General features: G+C 43.1%; 1 protein-coding gene across 1 annotated transcript in view; it reads left to right on the forward strand.

The window, feature by feature from the left end:
* Nucleotides 1–3,886: 3,886 nt before the first annotated feature.
* Nucleotides 3,887–15,456, forward strand: part of ALOX5 (arachidonate 5-lipoxygenase) — a 25,787-nt gene continuing 14,217 nt past the window's right edge. The window contains exons 1-5 of the mRNA XM_009888824.1: nt 3,887–3,922; nt 4,298–4,496; nt 6,312–6,393; nt 7,923–8,045; nt 12,822–12,928. Coding sequence (XP_009887126.1) covers nt 3,887–3,922; nt 4,298–4,496; nt 6,312–6,393; nt 7,923–8,045; nt 12,822–12,928 — 547 coding nt within the window. The remainder of the gene's footprint in view (nt 3,923–4,297; nt 4,497–6,311; nt 6,394–7,922; nt 8,046–12,821; nt 12,929–15,456) is intronic.

Below are 15,456 nucleotides of genomic sequence, written 5' to 3' on the forward strand. Positions count from 1 at the left end.
AGCAATGGGTTTTCATGAGGACTTGAGCTAAAAATAATGCAGTACATTCCCCCTATCAAGACAGTGTTTTTGGTCCCCTTATTCTTCCTCTATACACAACTAGCCCTGGAATGGGAACTGGAAGTGGGTGAGGAGATGGAGCATAAAAATCCCAAGGAGCTGAATACAAAGTGGATCTGATCCAGACGCGGTTTATCCTTTGCTTCTGTAGGTTGTTGCGTTAGTCTTTACATGTTTAAATTCCCTTTAGATTGATGAACACAAGTGGTTAATAACTCACATAGGTTCGTGGATTCACTTGGACTGTGTCTCTGCAAGGTGGCTCCTTCCAGCTCCTGACTGCCAGATGCAACAAGACCGTGGTAGAATTGAAAGAGGGAATTCGGTTTGTGTTGTAATCGTATAAAGAGGTACACAAGCAGGAAGTGGCTGAGTGTGAGATACATGGTGTGACAGTCTGTGACGAGGGACTCTTCTGCAAAGTGCCATCTGGTTCTGGAAAGACGTAAGAAATTGCAGAAGTTCTGACTCAGTGTGAAACCCGAGCCTGTTAAAGACTTCATTGACACTGCTTGTATTGAAAAAAACGGGAGTTGAAGCGAAATTAGTATGAAATAGAAATGGTTCAAGTGCTGCCTATTTCCAGAAAGAAGATTTGAAGAGTGGGAAACAATCCGAGTGTGTTATCTACATTCTCTAGCCGTCATCATTCTTTGTGCTGAGTGACACGAGCGAAGCCAAGAATATTGGACGTGGGGTGATAGTCAAAGATCAGGGTGCTGTTTGAAACCAGCATTGTGGGAGGGAAGAATCGCCATTCACTTCGCCAGGAGCACAGGGGTATGTCCTACAGTTGCTGACTGCCATAGTTGTGGCTCAAGGCACAAATGTGATTCCTTTCTCAAAAATGTGATTTCTGAGAAAAGCCACTCAACATTTTTCAGTGTCCACAGCTGCTTCAAAACCATGAATTGTCAAGGGAATGAATTTACCTTTATGCATTATGCCTTTAGGTGTTCTGGGATAGAGGGGGGGGCACGCGTGTGGAGGGGTTGAAGAATCAGCAACATAAACTTTCAAAAAATGTTTAAAATTAACATATTTACTGGCTCTACCGAAAGAACTATTTCTTTTCTGCTATGGAGATATAAGGAAAAGTGACAAGCATAATTTTAATATGTTGGTTGAAATCTCAGCTCTGTGATTTTCATCTCTGAGCTCACACCCTAGCAGACAGATGCTGTCATCCCAAGCTTGCCAAGGGCCACCATGCTATTTGTGAAGCGGTTTGTTACCACCTGGTGCGTATGGGTGTGCTATTGGCATGAACATTGCAAATTTTTATTTAAGACATGATGGTCTTCCTTTTGAAAAGAAATCGTTCGATGTCTTTTGCTTTAACACGCATGGGGAGAATATAGCTTAGACTAAGATTAGTCTGTTAAGTCTCAGAAAATGAAAATAAGCACCGTCCATGCCCTTTTTAAATATCTGAGGCGAACATTAAATACTGCATGTTAGAAGAAATTCCAATCTCCTTGTTAGTATGAGATAGCTTCATGTGAGTTGCAGTGTAGCGATCATGGCCTGACAGTTTCAAAGCTGATTGAAGAACGTCTTTGGGGAAAGACAGGCAAGGACAATGTTTCATTGTCTGCAGGATGGACTTCAAAGCCTAAAGGGTTTTTTATTTTTCTCTGACTTCTATGAGTCAATTAGATGTGACAAACTTTATGAAAACGGATGTTTTTATATAATGGGTTATGAGAGAACTGAGGTCTGTCATCCCAAACTTTGGTGGGCAGATAGATGTCTTCATCCCAAAATGATCATCACAGCTGGTAATTCATGGATATCTCATAGAAAAGGGTACTTTGCATCAATAATGTGGGAAACTTGGGTTAAAATGGGAGAGGAACGGGTGCCAAGGGATCCTTCTTATGTGTGTTCTTCCAATCATGCGGGTACAAGTTGCTATGAATCTTCTTTTGTAACAGTTGAAATAATAAGTGCCATCTGGAGGCATTTAAAAATTACTTTTTTTTTTTTTCCTCCTTTCTCCTGTCTGGAATTTAGTCTTTCTTCACTTTTCAGTTTTGGTCCTTATGTGAATTAGCCTTTCCCTAGCAAGTAAGACAGTAACAGTGGGCATATACCCTGGGGAAGACTAAGAAAATGCTCCTGAAAAGAACAAGCAGAGTGTGGTGTCTAGGTCAGGAGCCAAATGACAAAGCTCTCCCAGGCAGGTGAGTCTCTGCAGGCACTGCAGCACGTCGATGCAGTACCTCATCCTTTTGATATCAGCAGCTGGTTGGTTTCTGAGATTGTTGACTGCGTAGAGAAAGCAAGCACAAGAGAATGAAGTCTCTCCTTGTAACCACATGAAGCTTAGCAGGATCATCTGAGCAGAGTAGGCTTTGGCGGCTGCTCCCACGCTTGCCATAGCCAATTCAGCTTTGTTACGATGAGCGCTTGGCTACTACTGTTTGTCCTGAGCTGTTTACACTCTTCGAAAGTGAGAGTCCATTCCTGTTCTCCTCAATTGCCTCACACCACATGGTGTCTTACTGGTTATATTTGAAACAATTACTTGTTTCTTCCTATGCTGGTGTTGCTTAATAGTGCAAGTGCCATCAGACCTGTCATTTGCCGGGTGCTGTCCCCCCATGCCGTAAGAGACTGGGTGCATCCCTGAGAAGTTAGCCCCAGGAGCAGACTCACGTACCCATCTCTGGGATAAGCGTTCGCTGTCCTAAATCTGTTAGGCAATTTAGGAAGGCACTTAAGTCAGCATTCATAACAGCCGTTGTGCTGAGTGGAGGGTGCTTAGCATGGGCAAGAAGTGCTGAGGAGAGCACCGTGTCCACAACTGTCCTTCTCCCTGGCCTGGCCATGTAGCTGTGGCACTGAAAGCAGTGTTGAGGGAGAGGTGATTTACACAGTGAACCGGTGCCTGGCCTTGGTGGCCAAAGTCATCTTGTCGTGTCTAGGTGACTAGTTCCTGTGGCCTTCAGTGTGGCCACTCGTCACACCTGACTAGCTGGAGCACTTAGCAGCTGAGGTTTGCTATTATATGTGCTCACAAATACAGTCATCCTGGTCGGCCAAGCAGCTCCGCATCCATTTCAAGCCATCTGATGGTGAAGCCCTGAGAGCCCAAATCATATATGGGGGCTGAGAAGAGGCCTACCACATGGAAGAAATGGTCAAATAGTTGAAGCCATTGTAATTCAAATGGAAGAAGAAAATGTTCACTGCTTCTTCTTCAGTAGCACTGCTGGAGGTCATCAATAAAAGGAAAGTGTGGTATTGTGTCACTTCCTCAGCCTGACCGGGTTCAGAGCTGCAGCCTTTGTACCTTAGCAAAGCTTGGTCTAGGGGCAGCACCAGGATTGGTCTGCTCCTCACCTGGATCATTGCATAGCCAATAACTCAAGGTTTCAGGGACCTGTCCCTGTAGGCCACTGCTGAGGGCACTCCTGACGGTGCAGGTATGGGTAGTCCTAGCCTTCAGTACCAGCTCAGTGCAAAATCCCTGTGACTGGACCTTTAGGGTGGGAAAGGACTAAACAGCTAGGTCTGAGGTCCCTCCATGTTGCACAAGTCAGGCCTTTGAGTTAACACCAAACTGAGGAAGGTGCTAAACCATGTTTCCACATGCTGGCTTGTTTTCTGTGAAAGAATGAAGTGCCGCCAGAGCTAAATGGGGTTCTTGTGAACCTTGTTTTCAGTTAGCTACTTAAATTCCTTTGTACGTCTGAGCCATACAAACATAAAATGTATCATTGGCCAGATCTGAGTTGTACAAACATAAAATGTACCATTATCCTCTAAAAACTGGAAGCGTGAAGAAGACCAGCCACAGGAAGCACAAGACATAGGGGATATGAGTGATCTGGATACTGTCCTTAGTCTGAAGCACGTATGACTAATATACATAGGTCTTTAGATTCCTTGTCCAAGATATCACTCTCATGATCATCTTTCCACTCCAGTTGCATGAATAAGTGTGCCCTAGCAATATCTCTTTCATCTGTTGCTAGGAGAGCAGTAAGTGGTTTCATGGTCTGCACATTTTTCTCAAACTTGCAAACATTTCAAGGAGTAATGCATTTTTTAGGCTGCATACAAAAATGTTTCTCCGTTTTTGGAGTGTTTTGTTTTTTCTTTTATTCACCTTTCCTCTGGAAAGTTCTGTTGTACCCATGCCATGTCAGGAAAGGCCAGGTACGCTTGTGTAGTGCTGGTTGTGCTTCCTGCGTGTGCAGTGGATCATTGACTGTATTCTTCTCTGTAGGTTGACTCCTATGATGTGACTGTGGAAGAAGACCTTGGAGAAATTCAACTAATAAAAATTGAGAAACGAAAATATTGGTACAAGGATGACTGGTACCTTAAGTATATCACTGTAAAAACACCACTGGGTGACTATTTGGAGTTCCCATGCTACCGTTGGATTACAGATGAAAGAGAGATTGTCCTTCGAGATGGAAGAGGTGAGAGCCGTAAGAAACCTGATTTCCTGCAGAACATGCAGAATTCTTCCACCTCTCCTTCCCCTTTCCCCATGTACCTCCCAGTCTTCTCTCTGACGTGGAGCCTCACTGCCAGTCCCCTTCTGCATCCTAAGGGATGCAGTCCCTGCTGACTGGGACTGCTTTCTGAGCAGTTTGTTGGGCTGGGCGCTGGCAGGTGAGTTGGATAGTTTGAGAAGCACATGCAAGGAAGAGTCCTTACGCTGGCTTGTTACACTGGTCTTGAATTTGAAGGCTGACCCGAAAGCCAAATTTTTGTCTGCTCCACATCTCCATTGCTGGAAGCCCTTTTGATCTAATTAGAATTAGTGTGCTGTCTTTGTTTCATACTAAGCCCCGAAGTGGCCCATGATTAATTGCCTGTAAATTGCCTTGTTTTCTTGAGAGTAAAATAAAATCCCAAAGCAGGCTGCTTAGCAGGTGTAAGGACTGACTTGAAACAGCAGTTTCACCCTTCACCACTTCTCTTTGCATACTGTCAAGTCCAGGAGAAGGCCAGGTGAGATGGATATGACTGCTGCAAATAGTGGTGACCAACTGAGAAAAGTGTTACAGCACTTCTGCGCTCTGTTCGGAGTGGCCTGTTGGACCTGAAACTTGTGTTTGAACTGTCTCTGACTACCTGCTCGCCATGATCAGGGTTGGGGCAGACATTTCTCACTGATGTTTGCTTGTTCCCCTCTGTACTTTCTAGGGCAGGTTGGCTGCCGTAGTGGTCTGTAGCATGAATGCCTTAAAACAGCTGAAACAATGTATGAGGTGCTAGGAAATAAATGTTTATCTTTCCATTAAGTTTTTGGCTACTCCTGGCTGACGAATTTTTCATTAGAAGCCTTTTGTCCTGTAATCACAACTATGTGTCTGTTTATTTTTTGTCTTCAGAAGGACTTGCAGTTTTCCATGATTTGATTTATAACGACTGTAACACTTCCACGGAAAGCAGCTTTGCGCGGCTTTCAGAGTATGGTGAGGTAAAGGACAAAAGCAAGTGAAACCCTATTGGTAACTTGAACACAGCCAGCTGGAAACCATTAGCTATATATGTTATGAGTTGTATTACCTCTGATGTTTCCAACTGCAAACCTCAAACAGCTGTTTCCATGAAACTCCTGCTGGATTTATCTGCCTTTCCATTTGCATATGTAAAGTGAGTCACGTACCTTGCCCTTTCTCTGATCACTAAGAAAGCCTCTGTGTTATTTAATGGTATAGTGAATACATGGTCAGAAGAGCAAGCTGTCTGGAAATGAAGCCTCACTGTTTTTTCCTTCTGTTCTCATGATAAGAAGATATGATTATTGCCTCAAGCTGACAGGGGAGAGCACAGCTCAAGGAGAGAAGACAGGAGATGTTTCCTGGAGGTGTCTTTTAGGAGAGAAGATTAGCTGCAACAATGTTGTGATTTCTCTTATTGATGAAAATTCCCTTAGGTATTGAAGTGTAAAATTAATACCCTGACCCTGTTCAGACCATTTAACACTCGATACGTACAGCAAGTGTCTACACTAGGAATCCCAGTTTTATATACATTGAGACCGTTGTTCCTAACTTGAGCTATTTGCCCCTTGGAGGCACCAAGTTAGGAGCTTATCTCCTTCCACAGGGGACCTGTGTTTCTACTTGAGGTACGAAATTGGATTGTGTAAGCATTTGCCACAGAAACCTTGTAAAGGTGTAGATCGGAAGTTGAAGGTTTGGAAACCTTGCTCTCCTCAAGACCTGGGCAGCGATAAGTAGTGGAACCTCGTAACTCTGTCTCTTTTCCCTGTTTCACAGCAAAGCTCCCCCGGGATGACAAGACCCAGATTCTTAAGCAGCACAGACGCAAAGAGCTTGAGACCCGTCAAAAAATGTACCGGTGAGTTTCCCATAGCGCCCCAGAAGGTCCAGGGCCTGTTCTCATCAGGTCAGAATTTGGCAGAGTATGTTCAGATTATCATATTTCTCTAATTACTGGACTGCTGAATAAGAGAAAGCATAAGTTACCATGTTGGCCATATATGTTTTTTACTTAGATGGAATTCACTGTGATAATCATCTTGGTGCAAGTGGCATTACAAGGTCCTTGAATCCCAGAGAAGCCTATCTGGAAGGCTTAAGTGGGAAGTCAGCGGAACAGTCTCTGTGTGGGCCCTCTGGCACACAGTTGTGCTTTCAAGGAAGGTTTGAAGGCAGATTTCATTTGCCTTTTACGAGTAGTACTCCGGTTTTGGAACGTGATCTGAACATTTCAGCTCTTACCAGAGCTCTTTGGCTGCTGCAGCAAGCTTGATTTACTCGTTTCCTGCACTGGGGCACGGTGGAAGGTCTGGCCCTGTTTGAGTGGACTGGAATGTGCTATCAGGGCACAGTTGTGATACCCACCTTTATACTGTCGGAGGCATTTTTTCCTAATCAAGGTCAGAATGAGAAAATGCTATCTGTTATCAAACGGTTAACTCCAGAAGTCATTAGACATTTCCTTTTCCTAGAGCCATACAAGGCTGTTAAAATACCAAGTTTTGTGCACTTGCATCTTCTTATCGTGAGAGTAAGGATCAGAAGGACAGAGGATCCATTTACAATTGATGGATGGAGGCTTGGTGTATCTGTTGTTGATATAATTTGACTAAGAAAGATGGGAAGTAGAGCAGAGGAAAATATAGTTCAAAATAAGGTGTGGCACAAAATTTCATTTATGTATGCAAAAAGGAAGGCAAAACCATTTGTAATTCCAGAGAAATAGCTATTTACAATTCCGATGTATAACTGATAACGCACAATGCAGTCTGTGTTGTGGCAGGCAATTTGGAAATACCGTTGCAACAATACTCTTTACAAATCGCCTTCCATTGTTTTGAAGTAAAAATGATACACAGTGCAAAAACATACACGGCGGAGAATATGTGCCGTGACCGTTATGATGCAAGGCTTTTCTGAGGAGCTGAATCAAGACTATCTGTGTCTCTCGAAGAGTTGCCTTTTGGAGGAACCTAAATACATGTCTGAGTACTTTTAGCTGCTATATCTCAGTTCTGCAAAAATGTAGCCCCAGGAATGAGTGTGCATTGGGCAGCTCTCTGTCTCTGTCCCCTCCCCTCCCAGTGCATTTGAAGCTACTGCCAATTTCAACCAAATGTGGCAAGCGTTTGGGTATATCACAGATATTGAGTTACTTCAAGTTTCGTGAAGGTAGGGGGCCAAGTAGGCGCCTTCCATTGTACTTCAGGACTCTGTAGGGTACCGGTAGGTATTGATGTGGTATAAGTCACTTATTTTTGGCCCGAATTAGTCTGCCACAAATTTGCTTTATAGAGTTGGGTCACAGAAGCAGTGTAGGTAAAGGAATGACACCACTCACATGCTGGTAAGATTATATGGTTAATCCAACCTTTTTTGTTTTCTCAGGTGGAAGGAGTGGCACCCAGGCTTTCCCCTGAGCATCGATGCCCATTCTCACAGTGAGCTGCCTCGTGACATCCAGTTTGATAATGAGAAAGGAATTGACTTCATTCTGAACTACTCTAAAGCGTAAGTGCGTGTGGAACTTTAGGAGTTTTTCAAAATCTCTTTTGGGGCAGGGTAAGGATCTGATCACCTTTTAGGTTTCATTGAAATCTCAAAACTGGATTCTTTTCTCTCAGCTGGGTCTGCAGACAATTAAAGTGGGAAAAAATTGAAGGGATCATTTTTATTTTTTTTTAGATATCAATATTTTAAGCTTTTCATGGTAGGAACTGACTGAGCCTCTGCATTCTCATGAGACACTGTTTTGGCTGTAGACAGATGTAGGAGGCACTGTTGAAAACCATAGGAAAAAGGACTATTGGCAGCTGGTAACTTAAGCTTTTGACTTAGTTCTCAGAGTTGCCTCCTAGAGATACCTCTCCCCTGAATGTTTGCTATAATTAAGCCTTTCAGTCACATACCGAAAGAAGAGGGTATCAATGCACCCTTGAGACCCTGCTGAAGAAAAGCTGTTCTAAGCAGCTCATCAGCTAACCACATCTGAATGTAATCTACCTGGGGCAACAAAGTTGCTGTTCATCCATGTATGCATGTCATGTCATTGAAAAAAAAGACGGAGTCCTGGCCATTGGATGAGCCTGGGTAATCAATGCTACAGAGCGCTGTGAAATAGTACAGGTTTAATGAGGCAAATAGGACCTCTCTGGCCTGTGAGTCCTATTCTGAGCTGTCTCACATGCCCAGGTCATGTCATATTATCTCAGACATCCCACCATACTATCAGATAGTGGGATAGTCTGAGATGAGACAAGACTGGTCCAAAATCACCCACAATTTCTACATCTGTGATTCTGCTGATATGCTGGTCTCTTCATATTTTGGAAGGGTGTTCCTCCCATTATTTGGGTGATCAGACCGAGCTTATGTCATGAAGCACAGGTTGGTAAGAGCTAGGGAGTTTAACAGCCATACTGAGAACCCTGCAGCTTCTAATAACAGTGAATACTGAGTCCATCTGGGGAACTGACAGTGACTGAAACCTTACGTGAAATCTTGGTGTTACAGTTGTGCAGCTGAATTTCACTTGCAACAGAGTCAAATCCCATGGCTTGTTCTAAGAGAATCTACCTGCTTGTTTTCTAATTTTGAAAATTTCTAATTTGGAAACTTCAAAGAACACGTTTTTCTGGCTGTATTGGCTGTACTGTAAATTTCTCTCTCCCTCCTCTCTTCTCCACACTAGGATCTGGTTTTGATGCTTTGTAACATCAGCAAATATTTTTTCTTTTTTGTTTGTTTGTTTGTTTTTAGCAGAATAAATCTCCAGCAGGTGTGAAAAGGGTGATGGGTGTGTTTTTGCAGCATATATGGCCAGGTGGACCTAGATCTTTCAGAGCTAATTGAAATAAGGCAGCCGAACAGCTTTGAAGTCCAGGGGTCTCTAGCTTTCTATCTCATGCAAACTAGGATGTTAGGAGAATGGTGGAACAGGCCATAGAGTGTGTGGTCTTGTAGCTTTTTAATGCAATGCCAGCTGCTATACCAGAAAAGTGGCTGTGGGGTTATGCAAGGAGTTAGATTAATGGTATAAAAGACAGACAGAGGCTTCCTGTCCCCCAGGCTTACCCAATGGCACATGTAGTGCCTCGACTTTATATCTATGTTTAGACTTCCAAGGAATCAAATCTCTTGTCTTTAATATGAGCCAGAAGTTGAGGTCCTTTCTCACCTCATGAAAAACCTTATTCTTCAAGTAGTCCTTTAGTATTCAGTGGATTCTTGAAGCTTTAAGAAGTTTTAAGGAATCTGGGGCCTTGACCATAGGTCCCTTGGAAAACCTTAGACTCTGATGTTCCTCTTCCACAGACAGTAGTTAGAATGCAGCCTTGTAGGGGCCTTTTAATCAGCAGATAATAAACTTGATAATGGCCATCAGAAATAGTTCCTTGGGAAAATAAATTATTTTTAAAAAGGCAATAAAATTAAGCCAAGAAAACTGTAGAAGTTTACATAGTGTTGTTTAAAAGGCAGGTCAATTTTTTATAAGGCCAGAAGAGATCACTCTTAATCTGTAGTCAGGACTGAGGCTGTTTCCTCTTGTCCTATTGGCTGTTACTTGGGAGAAGAGACCGACCCCCATATCTCCTTTCAGGTAGTTGTAGAGAGCAATAAGGTCTCCCCTCAGCCTCCTCCAGGTTGAACAACCTCAGTTCCCTCAGCCACTCCTCATAAGACTTGTTCTCCAGACCCCTCACCAGCTTCGTTGCCCTTCTCTGGAAACGCTCCAACACCACAGTGTCTTTCTTGTAGTGAGGGACACAAAACTGAACACAGTATTTGAGGTCCGGCCTCACCAGTGCCGAATTCAGAGGGACAATCGCTTCCCTAGTCCTGCTGTCCACGCTGTTTGTGATACAAGCCAGGAGGCAGTTGGTCTTCTTGGCCACCTGGGCACACTGCCGGCTCATATTCAGCCGGCTGTTGACCAACACCCCCAGGTCCTTTTCTGCAGGGCAGCTTTCCAGCCACTCTTCCCCAAACTTGTCGCATTGCATGGGGTTGTTGTGACCCAAATGCAGGACCCGGCACTTGGCCTTCTTGAACCTCATACAGTTGGCCTCAGCGCATCGATCCAGCTTGTCCAGATCCCTCTGTAGAGCCATCCTGTCCTCCAGCAGATCAACGCTCCTGCCCAACATGGTGTTGTCTGAAACTTACTGAGGGTGCACTCGATCCCCTCATCCAGATCATTGATAAAGACTTGGCAGTGGATGATTCTGTAAGTTTACAGGATTAATCACGTGTATGTGGGGATAATCCTGAAGGTTTCCGGTGTTGATGTGACCTACACTATCTAGCAAATGGAAACCCTTACCCTGATTTCTGTGCCAAAAATGCAGGCTTGTGTTGCTATTTTGGACTAGTTTTGCAATTGGGCAGATTAAGTTCTACAAGCAACTCTCTGCCATTTTTTCCTTGCTCTGGTTTCTAGTTTGTGCCAGAGACATCTGAGAAGTACTTGATTTCTTGGGGAAAGTAGGTTTTTATTTCCTAAGTCCTTTGGAAGTTTGTTCCAAGATAGGAAATGTGAAAGATTGCTTCTTTTAGGAAGTAATCTTTGAAACATCTGAGAATGAATACATGCCTGGCATTCAGTGGGTCAAAGCACAGCAGGTTTGTGACTAGATCCCAGGTGCTGTGCCTACTGCTTGGTTTGATCAGGCTAATACCCCCAGTAGGAGGAGGACCCTGGCCAGGAGAAGAGCAGTACATACTGGCTCATGTGTCTGGTGTTTCCTTATCTCAGAGCAGTTCTGAAGGAGGGCAAGGCTCTACAGGACCTTTAGTGGAAAATCTCAAATGAGACAGTCTCAAGTAACTCTTCTCAAGCTACTGAGTTATGTTGTTTAAAATCATTTAAACTTCTGGTCATGGTCATGCTTCCTCTGGTAGTTCATCTGTGTTTTAGGTACCTAGTATCTATCCGGAAAGTCCTACCCGGTAGTTAGCCTCCTTTTGATCCTTGTACGATCATTCTGTGTCCCTGTCAGGTGGGAAGAGATCTCTGCAGAAGTCATCTCCAGTTCCAGGCTAGACAGTTGCATGAGTTTTACTTCTTAACATGCCTCCAGGCATCTCTTACCTTGACTGCCATCTGCAGCAGCAGAAACAGTCCAGTCTACATGCACACCATCTGGGCTCAGTGCAGAAGCAGCTCCTTTGTCTGGGTTACGGTCATGCTGGTCTAGAGCCTTCCTCCACATTATTACTTGCTGGTTTTCCAGGCTTTTAGTCCTCTTCAGCCACTTCTAATCCAGTTCTTTTAAAGGTGTGTAGTCCAAGTTTACTGATTATAAATCTACCCTCCTGGGATTCTTCCTCCCTCAAATTCTGTTTGGGAGGATTTCCTGTGACACTGTGACCTTTCTTTACTCCATTATCTGCCCTTCTTATCTTTGTCGATGTGTTTGCTTTTCTTTGTGCATTTGAAGCATTTGTGGAGAGCCAAGTTTCTTTTTCAAATTCACTATTTGTTTTCTAGTCAAAATAAATTATTTCTGTTTAATAACAACAGTTTATCATTTATGTAACAATTTAGGACTTGTCATCTCGTTTGAGGTGACCTTGCTCGGCTGTGCTGTAGGCAGAGTACTTTGCTGAAACAGCGCTTTAAGTCAGAGGTTTCTGGCTCCCAGACCGCCATGTTCATGTGATGTCTGCAACCAAGTGACTTGGTTCCTGAGGTTAGAGATGAGCACCGAGTTTAACCAGCAGCTCAAGTAAATAGAAAGCTCTCAAAAAAAATCAGGCCTTACACTGTAGGGATACAGTCTGGCCTTGGTCACGTAGACACTTACAGGAGCTGTCCTCTGTTTAGGAATACTGGCTGGACTGATCCTGGCTTGTGTTTGTTCCAGCTCTGTGCAAATCACTCAATCTCTTTGTGTCACCATACCCCTTTCTGAACGGGTGCTAATAATGATCTTAGCACTCTCAGCTGATGCTAACTACTGACGATGTGTGAAGCGCCAGTTTTTCTGACTATAGTTTTTATATGTCGTAGGTCTTAAATCACTGCCATTGTAGGCTGCCGATAACAGCTCTAGGATGGAGGTCAGTAAATGCAGTAGCAGGGACTGGGCCCTTGAGATGCCTCTCAGGCTTGTGTGTAAAGGTACAGCCAGCAAATTTAATTCTGTAGGGTGGCCAATCTCACATTCCACCATCAAAAAATTTATCGTGTGTAGGTATATAAAAGGGTAGAAAAGAATGGCAAAGGTTATTGATGAAGCGGAAGATGTTTTTTTTCAGAGATGTTTTGTTTTGTTTTATTTTTAGGATGGAGAATCTTTATGTCAACCGTTTCATGCACATGTTCCAGTCCTCCTGGAGCGATTTTGCAGATTTTGAGAGGATCTTTGTCAGAATCAGCAACACAATTTCTGGTGGGTTTATCAGCATTTGCTCATGTTTGCATCATAGAATGACTAATTAGTTGTCTAGCACATATCTGATTAGGATGGAAGTGGTTGACCCACACTTCTGCTCTCCCATGATTTTTCATAAATAAACTGTTATCTCGGACTGCTGATCACACCAGCAGCCCACAAGACCAAAAAGCAAAGCTATGATCTTACACAAAATTACTGGGAATTGCTCAGTGACGTTCTCTGTCCTGAACTATACTGGAGGTCAGGCCAGTTGGGCGTCATAGTCCCTTTTGGCTTTTAGAAATGCATTTTCAGATACGTGCAAGTCCCATAGGACAAATTTTCCTGAGTATTTCCCATCTAAACCTAGAGATAGCTTAGTGGGAGTGGTTTTCAGAGCATATTAGCTGTTAAGGCACTTTTGATCGTGTATCTGCCACTTCAGCCACTATATGGAAATACATGGAAAATCTCCAAAGAGGGGTGTTTGGAAATGTTCTCCGCTAATGGCAAGTATGAGGGTGACCCCTCTGGTCTCTTACATGGATCAGATCAAAGGCTGTTGTCTAATGTCCCAGCCATGTGCTCAGTCCTGGTTGCACTGCTGCTAAAAGTCCCAGCTTCTCGACCCCGTCCTGACACCGGGAGGGTACCACTGCCTCAGTTCTGCTGTCATAACCTCACCTGTAGCTCGTCAGTTCTCGTGGGCCATTTGTGTCATTGTCATGGGGCAGCTCAAATTCTTTTCAGTGGTAAATTGTTCCTAACGGGTCATTTTCACAGAACTTGTTTCAGGCGTGGAAGTGCGTGCTGTTAGGCCAGCAGATCTGGGGATGGGTTGTGAAGAGCTGGGAGTGACCTGGTATGGAGAGCTGTAACTTCTTCACCTGGGGCTGCTGCAGCCAGGATGGGCTGTCAGACCACAATCTGAGGAACTGTGGTTCTTATTGGAACTGTGGTTCTTATTGCAGTTAGGCCTGCAAAGACTTGTGGCATTTATCCAAAATGTCATCCCTTTTCAAAAATGCATCATACTTGTGCATACTGCATTAAGTGTCTTGCTGTGCTTGTCATTTCCTACTCACATCTTCTTACTAGAAGACAAAAATCCCTCTCAAAGAGTGTGAGTTTCACTTTTGTATTCGAGGCCATTCAGTTTCTGCAGTATCATTCATGCTGTTAAAAACTCTATTGATGTAGTATTAAGATGTCAAAGACAAAATACTTACTTTCTTTAACCCTTTTCGGTATGGCAATCTTAGCAGTTACCTAAAGGAATTGCAGACAGACATGGGTTTTGAAGTTCATGGTGTCCTTTCAGTAAAGCAGGGCTGGGAAACCTTTGTTTTGTGAGCCAGACTCAACCTTCTACTATTGCCCATGGTGACATTATTTTACTTTATTTTACTGTATAGTTGGATATGATAGATACACCGATACTGTAAGTTCGTTAGCATGTGGTTCCTCCAATGTGTGTGAATGGCCTGTTCAGACTCTGCAAAGGAAAGTACTTTTTCCTCCTGCTCTGAAGTTTTGCTTCTCTTCAGGCTGCCTAAGGACCAGTTAAAAGAAATGAGAATAATTTCTGCAGTCTCGGGTATAAAATAAAGCACAAGAGCTGGCCAGAGCTATTAAAAACTAATTACAGCAATTTGTTACATTTAATAAAATTGCTTCCTAAAGTATTTTTAACACAGGGATTAGATATAATCTCCAATTAATTTTATTGATAACATTTCCACACTCGTGAGGAAAGCTTCAATTCTATTAGTTTTAAACGTTAAGCATCAGTCTCAGTTATATTAATGAAACTCTGCATCTGCTTATTTGCAAGCCTTGGCAGGAACAGGGCTAATGGAGAAGGTGGTTGAAGGCATTTTTCAGTCATGCAGTTTCTGTCTGAGGTGATGACTCATTTTTTGCTTGGTCTAGACTTCAGATACAGCTCCAGACTCATTATGCAATTGACCGAGATGATGTAAAAGTCAACTTTAAGTAAACTTAACTTTTTTCCTCTCTGTTAGAGAGCGTTGTAAGTTTTGAGACTTTTTTTTTTTTAATTATCACCACATTCCTTCAGGCCTATCTTTTTCATCCTTTCACCATTTGAAGAAAAATAAATTGCTTTCAGAAAAAGTTCTGACCTGTCTGAAAATAGGCAACTGGGGAAAACTTTACTCGCTTCATTTTTCCCCTGAAGACACCAATGGGATTCTTCATATTAATCATGTTTTTTCTGACTCTGAACTTGTAGGCTGAAGTGGTGACATGACATTATGATACAGAACATTGCAATTGTGGAAAATATCCAGTAGTACTACAGATGTAATAGTAAAGAGATGGAATACCCAAAACTAGTGTTTCATTAAGAAGAGATATTAATATGGGTTTGTATAAGCAATTGAAAAATAAACAGAGGAAAAAAATGTTAAAAAAGCAAAACAATAAATGAGCAGTTTTACTGAGTCAAAGTCAAAACTTTTCCCCAGGTGTCCCTCACTCAGCTCCAGCTAAGAGAAATGCTCCAGCTGCTGCTGCTCTTT

This window comes from Charadrius vociferus, unplaced genomic scaffold, assembly GCF_000708025.1.
Source record: "Charadrius vociferus isolate BGI_N301 unplaced genomic scaffold, ASM70802v2 scaffold436, whole genome shotgun sequence".
Classification (NCBI taxonomy): domain Eukaryota; kingdom Metazoa; phylum Chordata; class Aves; order Charadriiformes; family Charadriidae; genus Charadrius; species Charadrius vociferus.